At 40.2% G+C, this 19,790-nt stretch overlaps 1 protein-coding gene across 3 annotated transcripts in view; it reads right to left on the bottom strand.

The window, feature by feature from the left end:
- LOC147312342 (MAM domain-containing glycosylphosphatidylinositol anchor protein 2) overlaps positions 1–19,790 on the bottom strand; it is a 198,961-nt gene that overhangs the window by 67,165 nt on the left and 112,006 nt on the right. For all 3 annotated transcript variants that reach the window (XM_086263598.1, XM_086263597.1, XM_086263596.1), the window contains exons 5-8: positions 18,435–18,567; positions 17,968–18,237; positions 2,638–2,729; positions 2,295–2,532 (exon numbers count right to left, since the gene is read on the bottom strand). In XM_086263598.1, the coding sequence (XP_086119724.1) occupies positions 2,295–2,532; positions 2,638–2,729; positions 17,968–18,237; positions 18,435–18,567 (733 nt within the window). The remainder of the gene's footprint in view (positions 1–2,294; positions 2,533–2,637; positions 2,730–17,967; positions 18,238–18,434; positions 18,568–19,790) is intronic.

A 19,790-nucleotide genomic window follows, 5' to 3' on the forward strand; every position in this document is an offset into this window, starting at 1 on the left:
GTACTCTCTGGGCATCATTTAAAAGCCACAGCCTAGCTGAATATGGCTGTTGACAATATTTATCCCAATGTTTTACCCATATTCTGATGGATCTTCTGATGGCTGATTCCAGGAGGATGAAGCATCACATCACAAACCTCAGATGTGATGCTGCTCCATTAATATGAACCCACATTTCTGGGGAATGCTTCCACCAACTTTTTGAATCTATGCTGTGAGGAATTACGACAGTTCTGAAGACAAAAAGGGGGCTAATCCAGCACTAGCAAGGTGAAACTGATGAAGTGGCTGGTGAGTGCATGTTAATTGGAACAGTCCTGAAAGCAGCCAGACAGATGGAAGGGTAACGGACACTTAGTGTCTGATTAGCTGGAGCAATGGAGGCAGTTTTGATTCACAAAGTTCAATTGAACACTTATTGCGATAGAGAGCTGTTGCTACTGTAATAATGTGTGCAGGAACAGAAGTCAAAGAGACATATTTATGACTATTACACAGTCTGGGAGCAACACACACACACACACACACACACACACACACACACACACACACACACACACAGAATCTGCAGATAAAGAGTTTCTTTGAAATTATTCATCTTTGAGAGCATCCATCCATTTTTCTTAAGCCTATCAAGTTCAGGGTCACGTGGGCACTGAAGACTCAAAGCTGCCAGGGTATTCCATAGTGACTCGACATTGATAGTTTGCTACATAACCGCTCACACCCTCATGGATTTTTCCCTTTAGCTTTAGCTGAAGTAAAGCCATTGCACCAGTCTATTTTAGGGTTAACAAAGAGATAATTCACATCTATGACCAATTAAGAGTTGAAAATCGACCTCTCATGCATGTCTTTGATTTGTGGGAAGAGGCTGAAATACCCAGAAATAACACGGGGAGAACATGCAAGCGCCACATGACTTGAAACTTGTGAACTTGATACAACAAATCCCCAAACCTCGCTGCAAATACGCATTTATTGTCAACCATTCTCTGAGACAGGAAAAATATGATGATTGCACCATGTTGTCAACACCATAAGTAATGCTCTATTCATCTCCACCGTGACAGGGCATCACATTGTGGCGGATATGTAATAACCTCACCAGACAGCAGTAAAAATATATGGGAACACATGAATTCGGGTGAAAGCACCCTTCAAAAGAAATCTTTTTTTTTTTCTTGTAACTTGGCAACTATATCACACAAGTCCAACATATCCAGAATATTTAATTTCACTTCACTTACCCTAAAATCAGCAAGTAAGCTCTGTGTTCGTACAGAGATGGTAATCAACTCATTGAGACAACTTAAGATTTCCCAATCTAGCTACGCTGGGAGTGGTCACATGAAAGGTCAAGCTTACTGGCAGCAATCACACTGTGTCATATTTTAAGAAGATGATGAAACAAAAATATTAGAAAAATATTGCAGCCAAAGAAAAACTCTATATAGCAGTATTGTATTGAAGTTTATTTACTCATAACAAAAGTTGCCTCAAAAGCACTGTCTGAAAATAGCTACGCATTTGAAGCATTTTTGACCAGTAAGACTTGTTATTAAAATAAGTTAGTAAAACTCTCTGAAAACTATAGACACTCTTATTACTGAAGTCCAGGATTTGGGACACTACTTTCCTGAGAACGGACCTGATAGCAGAAAGTGAATTTGTATGAGTTCATCTCTTATCTCAAACAAACTAGCTCTGGGGAAGGTTAAGTGTCCAGGATAAGCTGGTGTTGTATGCTGGTAAGAGGTAAACCACCTATGTAACAAAAAAACCTCATAGGTAAAGCTGACGTTTCCTCTCTAAGCGCCGTAATACTGCCTGCTGATCCACTTTCATTGGACTGCCACCATTTCTATCCAACTTGAGCCCCAACAACACTTGCTCTGATTCCAAACATTTTCCATGCTGAATTAACATATTATTGCAGATATTAATAATCGCTAGATAAGTATCCATCAGCTGTCCATGCTCGTCAGATACTGAATACTCATTTTCATGCCAGTTTTGACCCACGAAATGTAACATGCTTGTGAGCATATATGGTTTAACAATGCAATGGAGGATTATGTAACGCTGTGACATTACAGCACTTTATTTTTTGACCATCATGAAATAAATATATTAAAATGATCTACAAAACTGATGGGACTGATGAGACAGTTAAAAAATTGAAGCCAACGGAGTTTGACTAACGTAGCTGTGAGAAATCAACGTGTTTGTGTCAGATCTGTTGGGGGGAGGTGTGTAGGTGTGTCGATGCCACAAAGGGGTGTGAGGCTCACCAGTTGTGGATGAGATGTTGACATCGATGCTGATCTCCGGGATGCCTCCTCCCTTCAGAGCAGCCACACAGGTGTACGTGCCGAAATCAGTGAATTTCAGGTCTATGATGTCCAGGTTGGTGGTTCCAGGTGAGATGTCAGGATCTGTCTGGGTGATGACCATACGCTCTGAGCTCCGCAGGGCACGGCCATTCTTCAGCCAGCTAAATGTCAGCTCCTCTGGAGGTGTTGCCTCCACCTGTGACATTAAAAGGCTTTATTTTTATTACACTCACTAACATTAGCTCAGTATTATACGCATAACCATGTGTGCTTAGTCTCCCGGTGTTTTCTGTTACCGTACCTGACAGGATATCTTTACTTCCCGTCCAATCTGGATGTGGTCATCGTTGTGGTAGGGATCTGGAGTGATCCAGAATCGTCCCTTTTTCAAAGCTGCAATTGAAAAAAGAAAAAATTTGATAAGAATCACATTTATATTTATATTTATACACTTCACGTGTTGATTCTGCAGCATGGTGATGGAACAAACCCTGAGATATTCACAGTGGGATTTGGCTTTGGTTGTTATATTGATGTGTTTTTTGAGATCTAATCCCAATGACAGGATTTTATAGATTTTTAAAAACATTTTCCCTGCACTTTTACTTTGCTCAACGTCCACACTTGAGCTGTAAATCACTGTTATGCATCTCAAGTGAATGCGCTATAAAGCTAAGTGTGTGTGTGTGTGTGTGTGTGTGTGTGTGTGTGTGTGTGTGTGTGTGTGCGCGCGTACCTGTTCAGTCAAACACAAATTGTTCAAAAAGGCAGTGAAAGCCTGCATCAAGTCACAGCTGCCTGAAATACCTGATCTGAGCAACTAACTGAGCAAAATATGATATTTGCTCCCCAAGACGTGTCATTTCTGGAGCAGGGTTGTGAAATTGTAAAAGCATCTTCAACCCAAGGTGTAAGAGTAGATGATGACAGGACATCTGCAACTGGTTTACGTAAACAACATCTGAAATTTGATCTTTTGATGGTGCAGCAGGGTCAAACAGAGAACTTAAAAGATAAAGCAGAAACCTGTGTCTGTTTGAAAGCCCAACGCTTTGAACCGGCATTAATATTGATAGCTACACATGGAAGAATCCTACGGTACTGAAGCAGGTTCACGCACACTACAAGCAAACACACACTGTGAAATTGGAGAGATACCTAACAAAATATCCACCATTTCTAATCCAATTTGGTTTGCAAACTCCATTTTCAAAGCATAGCTTCTCTGAAGAGAAAAAAGAAGATGATTTCATTATAATGCATGCTGTATTGGTTTCAAACCCTGCGTCTACTGTTCAATTCATCTCCTCAGCAAAAAAGCTGACGGCACCATGGAAATCTTTTCATCTAGCAATTCCCAAGTGACATTATCATATTCAGTTTGGTAAAGGGAAAACGAAAACAAAACCTGCGTGTCAGATTTAAACACAGGAAATTCAATGTGCAAAACATTGTGACGCCTGCCAAGCTGCAAACTGAAGGAGAGACGAGTGACACACGCCTCCTTGACATGATCTTCCTCCTCACGTTTGAAATCAGTGTCGGCAGGCACAGAATCCTATTTCTGATGCATGTCAGATACAAATATTACAATCATGTCAGCGCTCTCCAAACACCAATGTGCATTTGCATTCACTCTTGTATCCCATATATCCTTATTCTCCAAGGCACTGCCTATCAATCGTGAAGTATAATTCCATAGCGCTGGCATGGAAACTGTGACAATTGACATTATACGGTGTGCATCCTTATATCTGTGACCTTTATGGATACAAAGCATTATCAGGAACCTAGATTCATTTCCTGTTTAGACTCAGCTCGGCAACACATTGAACAACTCCTTTGTGCATTCCTTAAACTCAACACAAAGAATAAGGTTATTGAGAAAATATAGAGTTCACAGTTAAACCCAGTTTGTGAGTGTATGTGTAAGGGAACACATCAGACATGTCAGAGACATCCAGAGATAGAGACGCGTTTACATTCCGACAGTGTGAAAAGCCTTTTGGTGTCCCAGCAACATCCTGAACAGAGTTGGCTACCACGTCTTAAGTATTATCCTATCCACACACACAATTTGCAAACACACATTTCCACATAACCATGTGAGTGGCAGTGTTGTCATAGATGACAGTGGATAAAGATTTGGATTACATGCAAACGTCTTTTTCACATTCCCACAGCTCAGATGTATTCTTCTCCTTTCTTCACTGCAACAAAATGAGGTATTTAACAGTCGCAGGTCGGACTCTACTTCACTGTGAGGCTGGGTTTCATGAAGACGTCTGTCAGGGGGTCGACCCCCACCGTCTTCTAAACTACACTCATGTCAGTGAGTAAATATAACATTAAATATACATTTGCTCATTAAAGGTCACTACTCCAGATACATTAGCTCTAAAAGTACCTGCAATATTTATATAAGATCCCATTAATACTCTATGGAAGAAAAAAAAAAACATTATTGGTCTGCTGTGTCTCCTCTATCACTGGACCTTTTTATATTAAAATGCACTATAATTCTAATGCAGATACACTCAACTGACCACATGAATCATGCGTTCACGGATGAGAAGGCCCTCTGTTGCGGTGTCTGATGCAATGTGGAGCTGTGGACCAAAAAAAACTAAACAAAAAAAAAACATTTTAGTTACTTGCATCCACTTCATATCTGTTAAATTTAGCTGATGATTCACTGGCCTGTCCATGAATGCATTTATTTTCTCCAGTGATACATTAAACAAAAAGAAAACTAAGCGGTTAAAGGTGTTCTAGATGCAGCATGAAAAACGTCAGCTTAGAAAAGCACTCACAGCACTGAGCAGAGTGTAACTGTATGAGAATGAACACATTAATGACTGTGTTAAAAACAATGCCGCAGTAATTAGGCAAGCTTTTAAGTCATAAAATAGATCTTCATGCTGGTACGAGCTGCATATCAGTGGAGTTCACTGATGTAGACAGATGAAAGCATAACACTAAGTATAAGCACAAATTATGCACCTATCCATCCGTAAAATAAAAATATAGTTTCAATTTTACATCTTGAACCATGGCTTTGAACCACAGCTAATTTTGCTATATGCTTTACAGGGAAAATTGGAAATAGGTGCAGACATGTACTGAAATGTGGAAAAATACATTGGAATATCCTACATAAGGCAAAAACAGAGTTTGTACAATTGTAACAAGGTTGAAAGTTAATATTTGCTATGACCACTTTTATTCTTTCACGATAGAGGCAGGACAATGATTTTATACAGAGTGGCCCAAGATCATCAGCTAAAACTGCTTATCTTGCTGACTCAGTCCCCTGTTGCTTGTGTTGGTAAAGCTTTATTAAAGACTTAATGAATGTTAAGTTTCTTTAAGTAAATCTCTTGCATCAACTCCCTACTTGTTGCCTTTATTGAGCCAGTTATGACACTACTTTTACTAATGTTGACGTACCCCTCCCTTATTTTTGCATAGAGAAGCAGTGCACATCAAAACAGCCAGCAGTGCATATGTGCACTCATGCATATTTCAGAAATGACTCCTTCCAAGTCTCCTCCACATTCAAAAATCCTTTCCTGCCTTTTTATCTGACCATTAATATTGAATAGCAAGTAGGCATTCCTTTAAATCAACTACATTTGTGTACGAGAGAGATAAGTGGGCATTACTTCTCCAAGGTTGTAGTAAATTTTGCTGGACAGCTGCAGTGACTAAAATGGCTCCTGCTCCTTTATGCATGGGAGAGAATCTAAAACTGGAAGTATTTTAAAAGGAACCGTGATGAGTGTGTGAGGTGAGAAGTACAGAGATGGGAGACTTTATCGGGTGACGGTGCGTTGTCACTCTTCCCTCCCCAGTCCGGATAACCAATTCATGGCAAAAGTCACATGAATGTTTTATGAGGGCTTTGCTCGGAAACAGAACTTTCCCATTTGCTCTGGTGGCAAACTGTGCCCCCGACTACTGCTACACTATTTTCACAACATCATTAATATCTTACAAGAGTGCTATTGTGTGTGTATATACAGTTGGAGTCTGTGCATAAATACATATATAAATATGTATGCACCTGTAAAAAGACAAATTGTAAAAAAAACGTGTGCATTTCAAAGCTATAGCCCTACCTCTGTAAACTTTGAGAAAACTTTTTTAAACTCAGTGCCCACTGACCAGCTTTTACTGTCAGGAGTATCATACAGTCATATCTGATCAAATCACTTTTATCTGTCAAGATTAGGTTTTACGATACAGCTACATGGTTCAGGCTGTTTTGCAGAAAGATGGTGGATCGCGTGAAGCAGGTATTTAGCTGAGAATGAATGGACAAATTAGACACATAACACACAATGTGTCTCAAACGGTGCACTTTTATACTGACCACTGCTATTTTGAGTATAAGTGAGTTCACACTGAAAGGTACAGCTGTGTGAAAAGACCCAAATAGTGCGCTTACAAGAAAAAAGGTTTGACACATACTGTGGTATTATTTGGATATTTATGTGGGATAAATTGCGATATAATGAAAGAAAATGTAGTGGTATGCAGTAAGAGACCTGACAGGTTAGAAAAACTGCATACACGTTGCAAGTGATGCGGGAACTAGACACCATGGAAAGTGAAAGATATTGTGTAAGTTGGGCGAAATAACTGCCAGTGAAGGGAAGTGGGTGGAACCAAAGAAACTTTTCTCAGCTTCCAGGTGAGTGACTGAAGCGACCATCAATGAGAGTGAAGAATAGTACTGATTGAAATATATGAGGTTTACCTAGGCAACAGGAGCCTGGAACATCCGCAAGGGACCAGCAGTCACAGGCAAAGCGATGTCTGTTGAGCAACAGTGTGTAAAGAACGCAGGTAACATCAGAGTCCCAGTTCTCTGGTAAGTGCACAACTTATCATGCCCTATTTGAAACAATATCCAGCCTCAGTTTCCAGTTTATGTTGCACTTTCCGTACCGCGGAGCGAGTAGCTTGTGAGAGTGAGTGACTGCTAGAAAAACAACCACAAAGAGGTTTTTGCCAACAGGTGGAGTAATATACATTTTTCCCTATCAACTTGCCACGGGTGTGTGTGTGTGGGGGACATATATCTACTGCAAATGCCATCAACTTCCAGTAACCACTTGCCAGCCGTTTGGGGAATTAAATTTTTCCCTCATGACCAGCGGTTGCCAGTGGTCTCCAAGCTGTGTGACTGGTTCTTTATTTACTTGATCCTGCATTGTGATCCTGATTGTCACTTAGAAAACCTTACTTGCTGATATGGACCACAATCTATAGCTAATAAGTGAGAGTCAGACTGGTTTACTACTTTTATCAAGCTCCCATAGTTAAGTTATGATGTCAGGGAAGTGTTTTTTCAACTCTGTAGGGAGAGGACAAGAACATATGGAAATAAACTGTAAAGAATATTATAAATATACAGTATAAGTATTTGAAAGAGCAGTTCATTGTTACCTTTAAAATGTCTTAAACTGTAATGAAGCCCTAGCTTCGCGTATCTGCTTATACACTAGATTTACGCACAAATGTCAAACACCAGCATAAGAAATCCAGCTTTATTATTGAAAGCAATGCTGGCATTGCGCAAGTCAACATATGCACAAACAAGTTCTGCATGCATTATAGATGAACTTGGAAGCCCGTTGCTTTTTATCATCATCAGAGCTTCCTGTCATTGAACCTTGACTATGGCAAAATGCTGAGTAAAACATAAACAATCTTCAGCAACTTTCTTCATGGTAATATCAAGAGATAAAAGGTTCCTCTGTTTGTACTTATATTTGCATTGCATGTTTCCTGCATCTGATTTTCTTGAGAGGTTGTATGCTGTATTCTTTTGAATCATTACCAATCATATTACAGTGTGCCCCGTGTTCCCTTTTTAGCTGTAAACTGAAGGGTTTTTGCCTGTAGCGAGCCCTTTTGATTCTCCATAGCTTTAATGGCCTGTGGGAATAATAGGTGGCCTGTACATAAAAGCGCAGATAATCACACAAAGAGAAAAGCCGTGGTTGAGGTCTTCTTCTACAGAGACCTCGTGACACACGGCGGGATTACAACGGCACCACAGGGGACCTTCTTATCCGCAATGCACACAGCACTGGCATCTTTGCTATAAGGAACACATATGTATGCGTATAATATAAAATAAATAAAGTTATTAATCATGGAAATACATACACGGAGCCACACTGCGGAAAAAAAAATGTTTGAACATGTTTTTTCCTTCACTGTCTCTCCAGTGCATCGTGTTGGCTTTGTCTGCTGGAGAAGAAAGACTTGTCTCACTCTCTTCTCACTCTGAATCATTATCCTCCTGTCTACCCATCAGCCCATCTCATTTTTCAGTCAGCCCTGTCTGTCCATCTCTCAGCAGGCGTCGTACTGCGCTCTCCATTCACTCTTGTGGAGAATATCAGCATGTGAAGCTGAGCTCATCTCTCTGAGCCAGATGGATGTCTCTAGAAACTGCCACTCACTTCATCAGCTCATCTCAAGGTTAAGCGCGGGGGGGAGGATAACGGCCAACAGGACGGTTCAAAACGCGAGGCGTTCACACGTATGCACACACATATTTGCTCCGCCAACTAAACACCTTTTCATTTCCCTCTTATCACTCTGTGTTTTCACATTAGCACCAACACATTCCCCATGCATCAGCATCTTTACAAAAATCACAGCCGCACACATCCCCATCCCTAAATGCTGCACCCAACCTTCACGCTGACCTCTGGCTTTAATTTATGTTTAAACAGGTATGCGCACATATAAAGGCATACTCACACACATACAAATACAAAGACGCATAGAACCTCTCTACGGCCACAGCGCAAGAGCCGGGACCGCCTGTGCCAGTCCTGACCATCCAGCCATTCAATCTGGCATTCATGAATGGAAATATATTCAGCTTTTGACCAGAATTTATTCCAAAGCAAAGAGAGGTTTTCACAAGGCACGTCATTTTTGTTTTCCCACCACTAAACAGTCTAAACATAAACAGCAGGGAGCCCCCAGCGAAGGACTGTATTTTTGCTTCTCTGTGTATGACAGCAGCAAGCTTCCAATCAGAGTTACAAAAGTAAGGATGGCGGTTGCTCGACTTTGCACACATTTATGCTCAAATATGTGTACCCGTGTACTGTAGATGCATGCAATTAGTTGCACCAGCGTTAGCAGTTCTGAATAATGAATACCTTTGGCATAAAAGCCTGTAAGCAGCTTAAAAAGGTGTCGATGCCTAGATTTGCTGGGACATCGAGGATGAATATCTGATTTTGAATCTTGTCAAAGTGAAAGCAATACGCGTTTCTCTCACACAACACAGAAGGAAAACATATTTGCTTTGGGAATAGATGGGAAACACATGCACAGAGAGATGACTGTGTCTGTGTTGGAAGACATAAAAACACAGCGCCAGACCAACTGTCCATTTCAACACCATCTACAGACAGTTCTGTCATAATTCACCGATGCTCCATTTGAAAGCTGCCTCCTCATATTTGCCACCCTCCCTCCACCCCAAAAAGAAAGAAACAACTGAGTGCAGTGAGAGTGTCTTTGCATTGTCACAACTGATATATCACAACTGGTGTCTTTGTCGGTTATAGAATAGACTCAAGTGGCAGAGAAAAGCAGGGTATTGACCTGCATTTGAAGACGTGTTGCGGATCCCTAATCCATAAAAAGGATCCTGTCAGCAGGGTGATGTGATGCCAGTAGCTCGCTGGGCCGGCTGTGGAGATGGCCAAGCCCTGGAAGGCAGTCTGGCTGGTGGGACAGTATGGCCACCGAAACTACCATCTGCTAGGGAGAGATGTGTGTTTTCACATACACAGCCCCCTTTGGCAACAGCAGTTTGCTAGGGCTTCTCAAGGACTGGAGACAAGAGTGAACAAGCTGAGATAGGCAAAGAGGAGGCCACAGGGTGACCCTGTAAATTGAGCAAAATAAACTCAGAGGAGCAGAACCAAATAATTTTGTATTTCACGTACACGTGAAGTAAAGCAATAGCTAGCCACTCATGGGTACTCTCTCCTCCAAAGTGCTTACATTTCCAAACGTTTAGCCTTCAATGCCTCTTACTTACACACGACACATTCATTAGAGATTGGCAGAGCATTGACATGTACACACGCATACTGTACACACAGGCAGGCAGACAGAAGGTCTGTTCTTTTAATCCAGCAGTTGTACCATCGTGTAGCTCAGTGAGGGAGATAGAAGCAAGGACTGCCTTTATGGCGTGGAAGTATTCAGACTGTTTTGAATTTGTGGGTGAAAAGGGAGAGCAGATCACAGTAAAATGCAAATTGCGTGTGGGTGATAGTAAGTGTCTACTTAAAATCTGAAGAAGCACCTGCTGCTAAGCAGAGCTCCAGAGTGGCCCACTGAAGAGGAGAATGACACTCCAAAACAGCACTGGATACTTTTTTAGTTCAGCTAAAGCTACAAGTAAAAAATCCAAAAGGCTGTGACTGGTTCCATAGTGCAGGACATGCTACCAATATCCAACCTGATATCACATCAATAGGGAATGAGATCAAGTCAGTAGATTCAAAAGTATATGTACAATAAGATAAAGGTCTTCTACACCAATGACATGTACAACAACAGGTCCTCATTTTTGGTAAAATTAGTAGATGACAGAGTAAATACCCTTTTAAAGAGATCAAATTTTGTAACTAGTAACGTTGAATTAAAGGTACTAATCATTAACTATTGCTAACCGACCTCAACCACTATTGCATGGAACAAAAATGCAAGTAATAGAAGGAAGCATATATTTTGTAGATCATAGGAAAATTATTTATGTGTTAGAGAAGAAGAATAAAAAGCAGCATTTACTACAGCAGTATTTCTCTGTCGTGTATGAAGTGGGCTGTATGTGGCCCACGATGTAATATGAGTTTGACATCCCTGATGTGTATGTTTGGGTCTTTGTTAATGGTCACAACCTCATAAGATTCACCAGAAGATCAAACTCAGAAATCCTTTATCTGTACACTAGGACTGAAAGCTGGATTAAGCATAGTGGTCATTGTTCTTTACAATGTTTGGGTTATATACTTATGTGAAATAAGGGATTTAGTATATAATGTGTAGCTGCAGGGTACTTTCAAACATCACAATTTTGGGAAATCTAGTGAATGCTTCTGCTGAATCTACATTCCATAAACAGAAGCAACGTGTGTCAGATTAATCTCTTGCAGCTTTCCGAGCATTACTTCATTTATTCCTCATAACTCTCTTTTTTGTCGTTTTGTAACCTTTTTTTTTAAGATTTAGAAAAAATCTACAGAAAATTCTGTGATGGGGGGGAAAAATAGAAAAAATCTGATTTGCTTCTAAATTCAAAGACCTAACAGTATCCATGGTGATAGAAGTTTCCCAGTAAAAATGGAAATTTAGCACAACCCCATCATGGCCCACCCACCAGCCCCCTTAATACGGCGCGATGCTGTGAGTTTTCTTTCATGCCGCGTGACACTCACTTACAGGAAGAATCACTTCGAGGGAAGCGCCACAAAGATGTCGCAAAAGCACGAGTACGCAAAGGAGAAAAGGTTCTGAAAAAAAATGACTCACAGTTTGGTTTAAAGAAAAGCAGTCGTCAAACAGATTATAATTATCTATATCATGCTGATACGGTCGGAGCGACTGATGAGACCAGCCCTTAAGTATCATGTTGTTTAAAATAAAGTACATTGTGCTGATGCTTGCGCTTAAGCCTTACAGCAGAATCTATTTTTGGTACAAATGATATGTTAAATCATTGAATCTAGACATATATCTACCATTGCACAGCTATGACGACCACAATTATTTGGTGCATGCTAATCCCAAAATTGAAATTGAGTTAGTGACAGCTCATCAGACTCAAGAGAGCGATCCTGAGATATGTGATAGCCTCCTGAACCCACCTCCTGCCAATTAGTGATGTTAAGTTAGACAACATCGCCTCTCTTTTTAACTAACTGTTCCTCACAGTTTATTTTCCTGTCAGATAAAAAAAAAAATCAAAAGAGCATTGTTTTTGGCTTTTAGAGCATTTATTCTATTTCTAGTGTTTGGTCCAAATTAAATTTGACACCAGTGATGTTTTGCTTGACTTTGGATTGTTTTGCGTCACATAATTGTGACAAACTGAGGCATGATTCTGTCACCTCAGTTTGTCTTCCTTTCTAATTGACTCTGCTTTGATGATATCGCTCTGTGTCCAAGCTCAGCTATCATTCAAGTTATCTGATCAAAATACAGTCTTTGTGAAAAGTGTTATTTCCACTGTCTGTCGTGATTCATCCCAGAGCTGTACTGACACGAGGGACTGTTCATTAGTCAGATAAGAATGTGCCCAATTTATTTTCTTTTGTCAGAGACCTTTTATTTGCTTTATCACATGTTCATTAATTGTGTCATTTTGACTGTTGCACTCCCTTTCTATCTTTCATTTATGTCTGTTTGCTGTTTGATGTGTGATGACTCATTAATTTTATGTACCTGAATTCTTGTCAATTCTTCACCCACCCCTCCTATCTTACTGCTGTGGTCTAAACATCTAAATGGAAGTCAAAGTGATATAAGCGGGTTTTACGAGCCTTTAAGACTTAAGTCTTTCATACAAGGACGCAGTACAGTGCAAAAGTCTCAAGGCACCCAAATGTCTTTATATTTTTTTTTTAGGAAAACAGATGCAGCAATTTACTGAAAGATGCAAAAACAAATGGGAATGCAGCTTTTAAGAGAAAAACAGAGTTCACTTGTAACAAGCAGGACATGAAAGCCAATGTTTGTTTGGACCACCTTTATTCTTTAACACCTGAACTCTCTAAGGCAGCTTTCCTGAAACTTCTTTAAGGAGTCTAGAGGAATAGTTCTCCAGGCTTGTTGAAGGAGATTCAAAGTTCTTCTTTGGATGTTTCTTTCTTTTGTTCTGTTCTCTATCAAGATGATTGTGCACAACCTCAGTAATGTTAATATTCTGGGGAGGCCAATCCCTGACTGATAGTGGTCTGCTGTGAGTGACTTTGTGTTCAGAATTCCATGAATTCCATCAATATTCCCATAACAATATAAAATGTTCAAATTTGTCATTCTTCAGCTTTTTCTTCCTCTTTCCCTTCCTGAATAATAGCTTCTTGATAGCTACCCATCAACTGAAACCATCTCTGATGGGATGCAAAAGCACTATGTCAGGTCATTGCCGGATTCTTTCCTATTTCTTAAGGACATGACTTGCAAATAGTGTTCATGTTCTGTAGATAGTCCTCTTCAGGCCTGCCACTTCTTCTTTTTTCCATCACTTGTACAGTTTCCTCAAAATGTATCTATGTACTCACTCTATACTATGCAGAGACATGGCAAGTTTTCAGGTAAAAGCTCTTTGGGAATCACCTTGTTGGAGCAAAAATACTATTTTATGCCTGTCAAACTATTTATGGCATGTTTCATAGATTCCACTAATGAAATAGAAACAAATTACAGAAAGATAAAAAATAAACTTGGTTCTTTGCTACGTTGTTGGTTATATGTGGACACAACAGTGGCACGTCTCTTGATTCACAGGTCAGTGCTATATGGTTTTAGAAATATACATATATATTCTTTTAAACATGGTCAGGTACAAGGACTCAACAGAAAAACAAAGAAAAAAAAAGAAAAGAAAATCTTGCTCCTTGGAAGCAAAATATTAAAGAAATGAGTGGTGGTTCAAGACTTTTGCACAGTACAGTAACTCCATAATGAATATTTTTTCTGTTGCTAAGTCAATACAACTTTAAGAACAGTAACAACTATATAAAATATCCAAGTCAGAGTTATATAATGCATTAAACTTTTATATCTGGCGTGATGGCACAAATAAAATACTTATTTGTCTGCAAACCGCTGCATAACAAATCAGTGGCTGCGTATGTGTTTGCTACTAGATATTCAAGCAGAATAATGCATATTCTTCCTGTTTAACTTTTTATGAGTGCAGACAATGCTCCATAGGCTTAGACAGATGACAGAGGTCTATATATTTAAACAACACATGTTTAATAAAGGTAGTGAATTCTCTTTTATGATATTTTACTAAGATCTCATATGCAACGTACTGTGCATCCAGATGTGAGACACATCAGCGAGTGTGTCATATTTATTGCAGTGACTGCCTGCAGTGAGTGTGCTCTGACTTATTCGCTCCTATGGGACACCTGACATCTCCTCTTTGATGCAAGCCTTTCAGTTCTTAAGTCTTCAACTGTATGGGCACTTTCACAATACGGAGACGGGGTATATCTGTCAGGGGGACCATCAGAGATGATTTGTTGATGATTTTATTTTCAGCCTAGGGAGCATATGGCTGCATAAATAAAAGCTTCCAAACAGACTCAGCATAGCGGCGACCTGATGATGGAGCTGTGGCATAATCTCTGAGATGGAAAGAGAAAATTATGACAAACTGCACTTCTGAGCCACTCTGCTAAACTCCTGTTCATATGTCTTCCACTTATGTGCGAACAGAGAAACGTAAAGTATGATCATTGCACCAATGCTTGTTTTGTTTGTCAGGCTTAAGCTAATTAATGCATGTTTTTATTCACCTGCCTCAGATTCCTGCATTTTCTCATTCAGGGCACTGGTATCTTCTGTTATGTCACAGATAAAAGTCTGATCAAACACCATCCTTAATCCTCAAGCTTAGTAACGGCAATCGATTTAAAAGTATGAAAGTCAATTTCCTCAGGCGCTGTGCCGCATCGCTGCCGCTCTTATAGTGAAATGGCTTTTCTTTACAAATTCGAACATTGCCTTTATTAAGAATTAGTCCTCAAATACATTTTCAGCATATGACTTTTTTTTTGACATTTCTTATGCCAAGTTCATATCGAGTACAAGTGCCCATCATCTGCTGGGTATCCACTTTGATAGCGAGCCATCAGTACGACGAGCATGCAGAAAGTGGTACTCAGAAAACAGTTATTTCTGTAATGAGCTACAGCAAGATCAGATGCTCCTCTGCCTCCTGTGCCACTCAGGTGAAGAGCAGCTTGGAAAATAATGTTTTTCTGGTAATGACCAAGCAAACAGCAGTGACCCTCCTCCAGCTGCTCTTGTTAAATTTGTGATAACCACTTCTTGAATCAGTGTATTTTAATTAATGGCTTCGCACTCTCTTCCCGCTAGCATTACCTGTCACGATCCTGGGTCTTTTGACCCAGCGTTTTGAGTTTTAGTTTATGGTTTATGTTTAAGCCCTTCAGGTTTTCTAAGTTCCTTTTTTTGTTGTTATAGTTCTTTGTCATTAGAGTCCCCTTGTGTCTTCCACCCCTGTTAAGTCTCCCTTGCCCTTCATGTGTTTCATGTCTGTGTCTTACATTGTCAAGTTCAGGTTGTCATGTCTGCGTCTTATGTTTCCTGTTTTATTTTGAAGAGGTCTTGTGTTCCTGTGTTCATCGTGTTTAGTTTTGCTCTTCCACATGTGTGTCAGCTGTTCCGCCATGTGTTCCCACTTCTCTCATTAGCCTCCTGTGTGTATTTAGTCTGTGCCTTCTCATTCAGTCTTTGTCGGGTCGTCTGCGTTGTTCCCATGCCATGTCCTGCGTTCAGGTTTTCATATAGCCTCATCATCATTGCCATGTTTAGAGTTTTGTTTGTTTTTCTGTTTTCCAGGGTTTTTAATAATAATGGATTGCATTTATATAGCGCTTTTCGGGACCCCTCAAAGCGCTTATACCACTATTCATTCACTCTCACATTCATACACTGGTGAAGGCAGCTACAGTTGTAGCCACAGCTGCCCTGGGGCAGACTGACAGAAGCGAGGCTGCCATATTGCCATATTGCACCATCGGCCCCTCAGGCCATCACCAGTAGGCGGTAGGTGAAGTGTCTTGCCCAAAGACACAACGACCGAGACTGTCCGAGCCGGGGCTCGAACCAGCAACCTTCCGATTACAAGACGAACTGCAAACTCTAAAGCCACGATCGCCCCATAGTTTCATAGTTTCATAGTTCATGTTTCCTTTCTAGTTTACCCAGTTTAGGTTATTGCTTAGTTTGCATTGTTTTTGCCTCTTTACTTTTTACTGTTCTGTCTGCCTTAATAAACGGCTCATCATCAGTTAAGTTTGAGTTTTAGAATATCTGCACCTGAGTCCGCTCTTCACACTCCACGCAGTTTCCCACGGCAAACTGTGACAATTGCCCTCGACTGTTTTAAAATTATCCACAGCTGAAGTAAAGGTTCGATGGGTTTGTAACTTTAAACCGCACTTCTTTATCAGAAGCTATCGAGCCTGTGAATATACTTAATATAAACATATGAAGAAAACAGAGAAAATTTCAACTCTTCCTTTCAATCAGCACAAAGGGAATTTGCCTATTATTTCAGGACTGTGGCTTGTTAGTTTTATTTGTTATTTATTTATCTATTTATGTCCACATATTTGCTATAGTATACCTTTTTCCCACTTAAAATTCAAATGAATTACTACAATCCAATAAACTATTAAACAGTCACAGGCTTTTTGATTGTCCTCTTTGGCTGGTGTGGTCAGAAACAGCTACTTCGTGAAAAGAGATTAGTTGAGCATACTAAAGGGCCCATTAATGTCGTTGCAACCAGTGAGATCACCACAGCCTCGTCACCATTCATTCCAGTGTTGATTGCATGGGTACTTGCTGAAGTATTCTACTTAATGCCACTCAAAAAAACCCTGTGCATCAGCACTGGTACTGGAGCAGTGGAAGTCAAAACAGAAAGCAAAGTTACTGCAGAATTTTCTCAAAAACTCATCTTTTCAAGCTGTTACAGCATCTTACTCTGCATAAGCTGGGAATCTCTGAGCTTCTGCATTGATATTTCTTTGAAATGGCAATGAAAAGCGACACAATCGGATTCTTGTGTGTTCAACCCAACCATGCCGGCAACGGGACCTGCACGAGGTTACACCAGAATGTGGTTTGTGCCAGGGGATGTGACGTCATTTTTGCTGCATGCTGTGTGAGTGACGGGTATAAAGTGTATAATATAGCAGAGACAGACAGCATGAGACTGGATAAAATGCATATTTTTAAAAATGAGGATCCGTAAAAATTAGCCAATATTTGGTTGCACAGCAGGTTATAAGAAATACATATGTTGTCATTGTTTATTGGTTTGAAATCATTCGTAAAGTTTCCACAATATCCCCAAGCATTTCGTTTGGTTTGTGGGTATAAAATAAAAAAAGTATTGAATGGTACTGTTAGCCATATTATTCGATCTACACTCTAAGGATTTTTTTTTTATAGTTGTGGAGGTATTGCAATAAAAAAAAAGGAATTTATTGGGTTTTCAGATTCTTAGATTCCATCTGGATGCCTGTCTTCAGTATGTGGATTCTGTATGGCTTCTAAAATTGGCAGAACAGGCTTTAGGGTTAGCATTAGCAGTGTGACATGGTGTAAAAAAAGGTTGGAGTGTGGGTTTCTGTTTACCAGGCTAAAGACATAGCTAGTATTAACGACCGAATGAAAATGGAAGTCTTGAAAGACACATTTTCTAAATATAAACTTTGATACTTTTGCACCTAGATAATCAAAAAAATAATATATATCTTATGTTGGGATCTATGTATTGTTTTTATATGCAGGTATGCATTCTCACCTCGCACTACAATGGTAGTGGACTTCTTAGCAGGGTTTCCCACATTGTTGCTGGCCACGCAGCTGTAGACCCCCGCCTCATCTGAGGTGATGGCCGGAAGCGTAAGTGTGCCGCCCTTCACCACACTTCTTTGTGGCAGGCTGTCATTACTGCTGACCCAGGTGAGAATGGGAGGTGGCTCACCTCCAGTAGTGATGCAAACCAAGGATACTGTCTGTCCTGGATTCACCACAATAGGATCCTCTACCAGCAGTTTGATGGACGGGGATGCTGTGGAAAAAGAGAGCATCGATGATAGACTGGAGGAAGATGGACGGCTTTGGCAGTTATGACAGTTACAGAATAACTCAGCTGAGAAAATGCATGACAGTTCATCTTTCTCTTTCTACATCTTTCTTTTTTTAGGATATAATTATTTGGTTGCAATAAGCTTTGTGTGCACAAAAGTCAGTAATGATGTGGAGTACCTGTCTTATTGGTAAGTCTGAAGATAACACTGCGGTCAGGAATCCCACACACATTTCTGACAGAGGCGATGCAGCTGTAGTTAGCGTAGTCTTGGGGACGCAGATTCTTCAGCTTCAGAATCTTCGTTTCCCCCTGCAGCTCAGACGAAAAAACAACACTGGTATGCAAATGTGTGCAAAAATATGAACATAATCAAGTGAAAGGAATATAAAAAAATAGGCACTGGGAAGGAGATTACAAAGGCCAAATTGCTCCACAGAAAAGTCGATATTTATTAACACGTATGTAATTTTAATAAAGGCAGGTGAAAAAGTGCCACAGAGTTCAGACATTTGATAGTTAAATCTAAATGAAAATGATTCTGATGTTTTTCAGCAATGAGTGGATTACTCTCTAGTGAAAAGCCCTATAGCATTTTGTGCCACAGAGCTCCAGGAATACAGATGAGCACAGTAGGGGATCTCTCCAAAGAAATGGCTCGCCCATTGACAAAGTGCGTTTGATTCCAACCGGGCCTGTCGACTATGAGCCCCACCCGAAATGTTACAATAAGGATGTAAATCTTTGATCTGGCTGACTCCAGTGTGTGGGTGCAGGGATGCGTTGGGGAGGGAATCAAAGATGAGTCAGCCACATGCTGTGGCAGCACACACAACGCTGCAATCACTCACGACTTTCACACCCTTTCATTTCTGGTGAGGCTCATGGATAAATTAATTGCATTAGATGAGCCATGGACCCAACATTTCGCTTCCTTTATTTTTCCGTTACCACTTTTGCTTTGAAGCGGATATCAGGGGAACGATGCCTATGGTACTGAGGTATTCAAAATGCAATTGGTGCAACTGGTAGGAAAGACAATTTGGAAAATGCAAGGGGTTGAAGCCATTAAACCAAAGTGGTCCGAGGGATTGATGGCCATATTGATGGACAGATTGAACACTAAAGTACATAAACAGCTTTGGGAATGAGACTTAATAGGTGTCTATAGAAATTTGGGAGGAGTGTGGTGTCTATCAGCTAAAAAATATGGCATCTCTAGCTTTGTTTTCATGCTTTAACTGCATGTTTGTGAGGAAGAAAAACTAAAATTGAAACCACTTGGGCTTAAGATGTTTGGTGGTAAAAATGACTTGAGGGTATTTTTCATGCAAGCAGCAGGACACTGGCTCTGGGAAAATATCTGAGGGAGATGAATCAAAAAAATGGTTACCACATTCTGAGATGTGGTAACCATTTGAGACACTTTTTGCCTTTTTAGCTTTTTAATTCATTAATAAATCATCCACTAGACTGTTTGATTACCTACTTAAAAGCCTTGACACTCGGATCAAAATAATTTGCTAATTCCTCAC

The sequence above is a fragment of the Aulonocara sp. 'chitande type north' Nkhata Bay genome, linkage group LG15, assembly GCF_057382095.1.
Source record: "Aulonocara sp. 'chitande type north' Nkhata Bay isolate Kocher_YH1m ecotype deep benthic linkage group LG15, A_spYH_male_GT1.1, whole genome shotgun sequence".
NCBI lineage: Eukaryota > Metazoa > Chordata > Actinopteri > Cichliformes > Cichlidae > Aulonocara > Aulonocara sp. 'chitande type north' Nkhata Bay.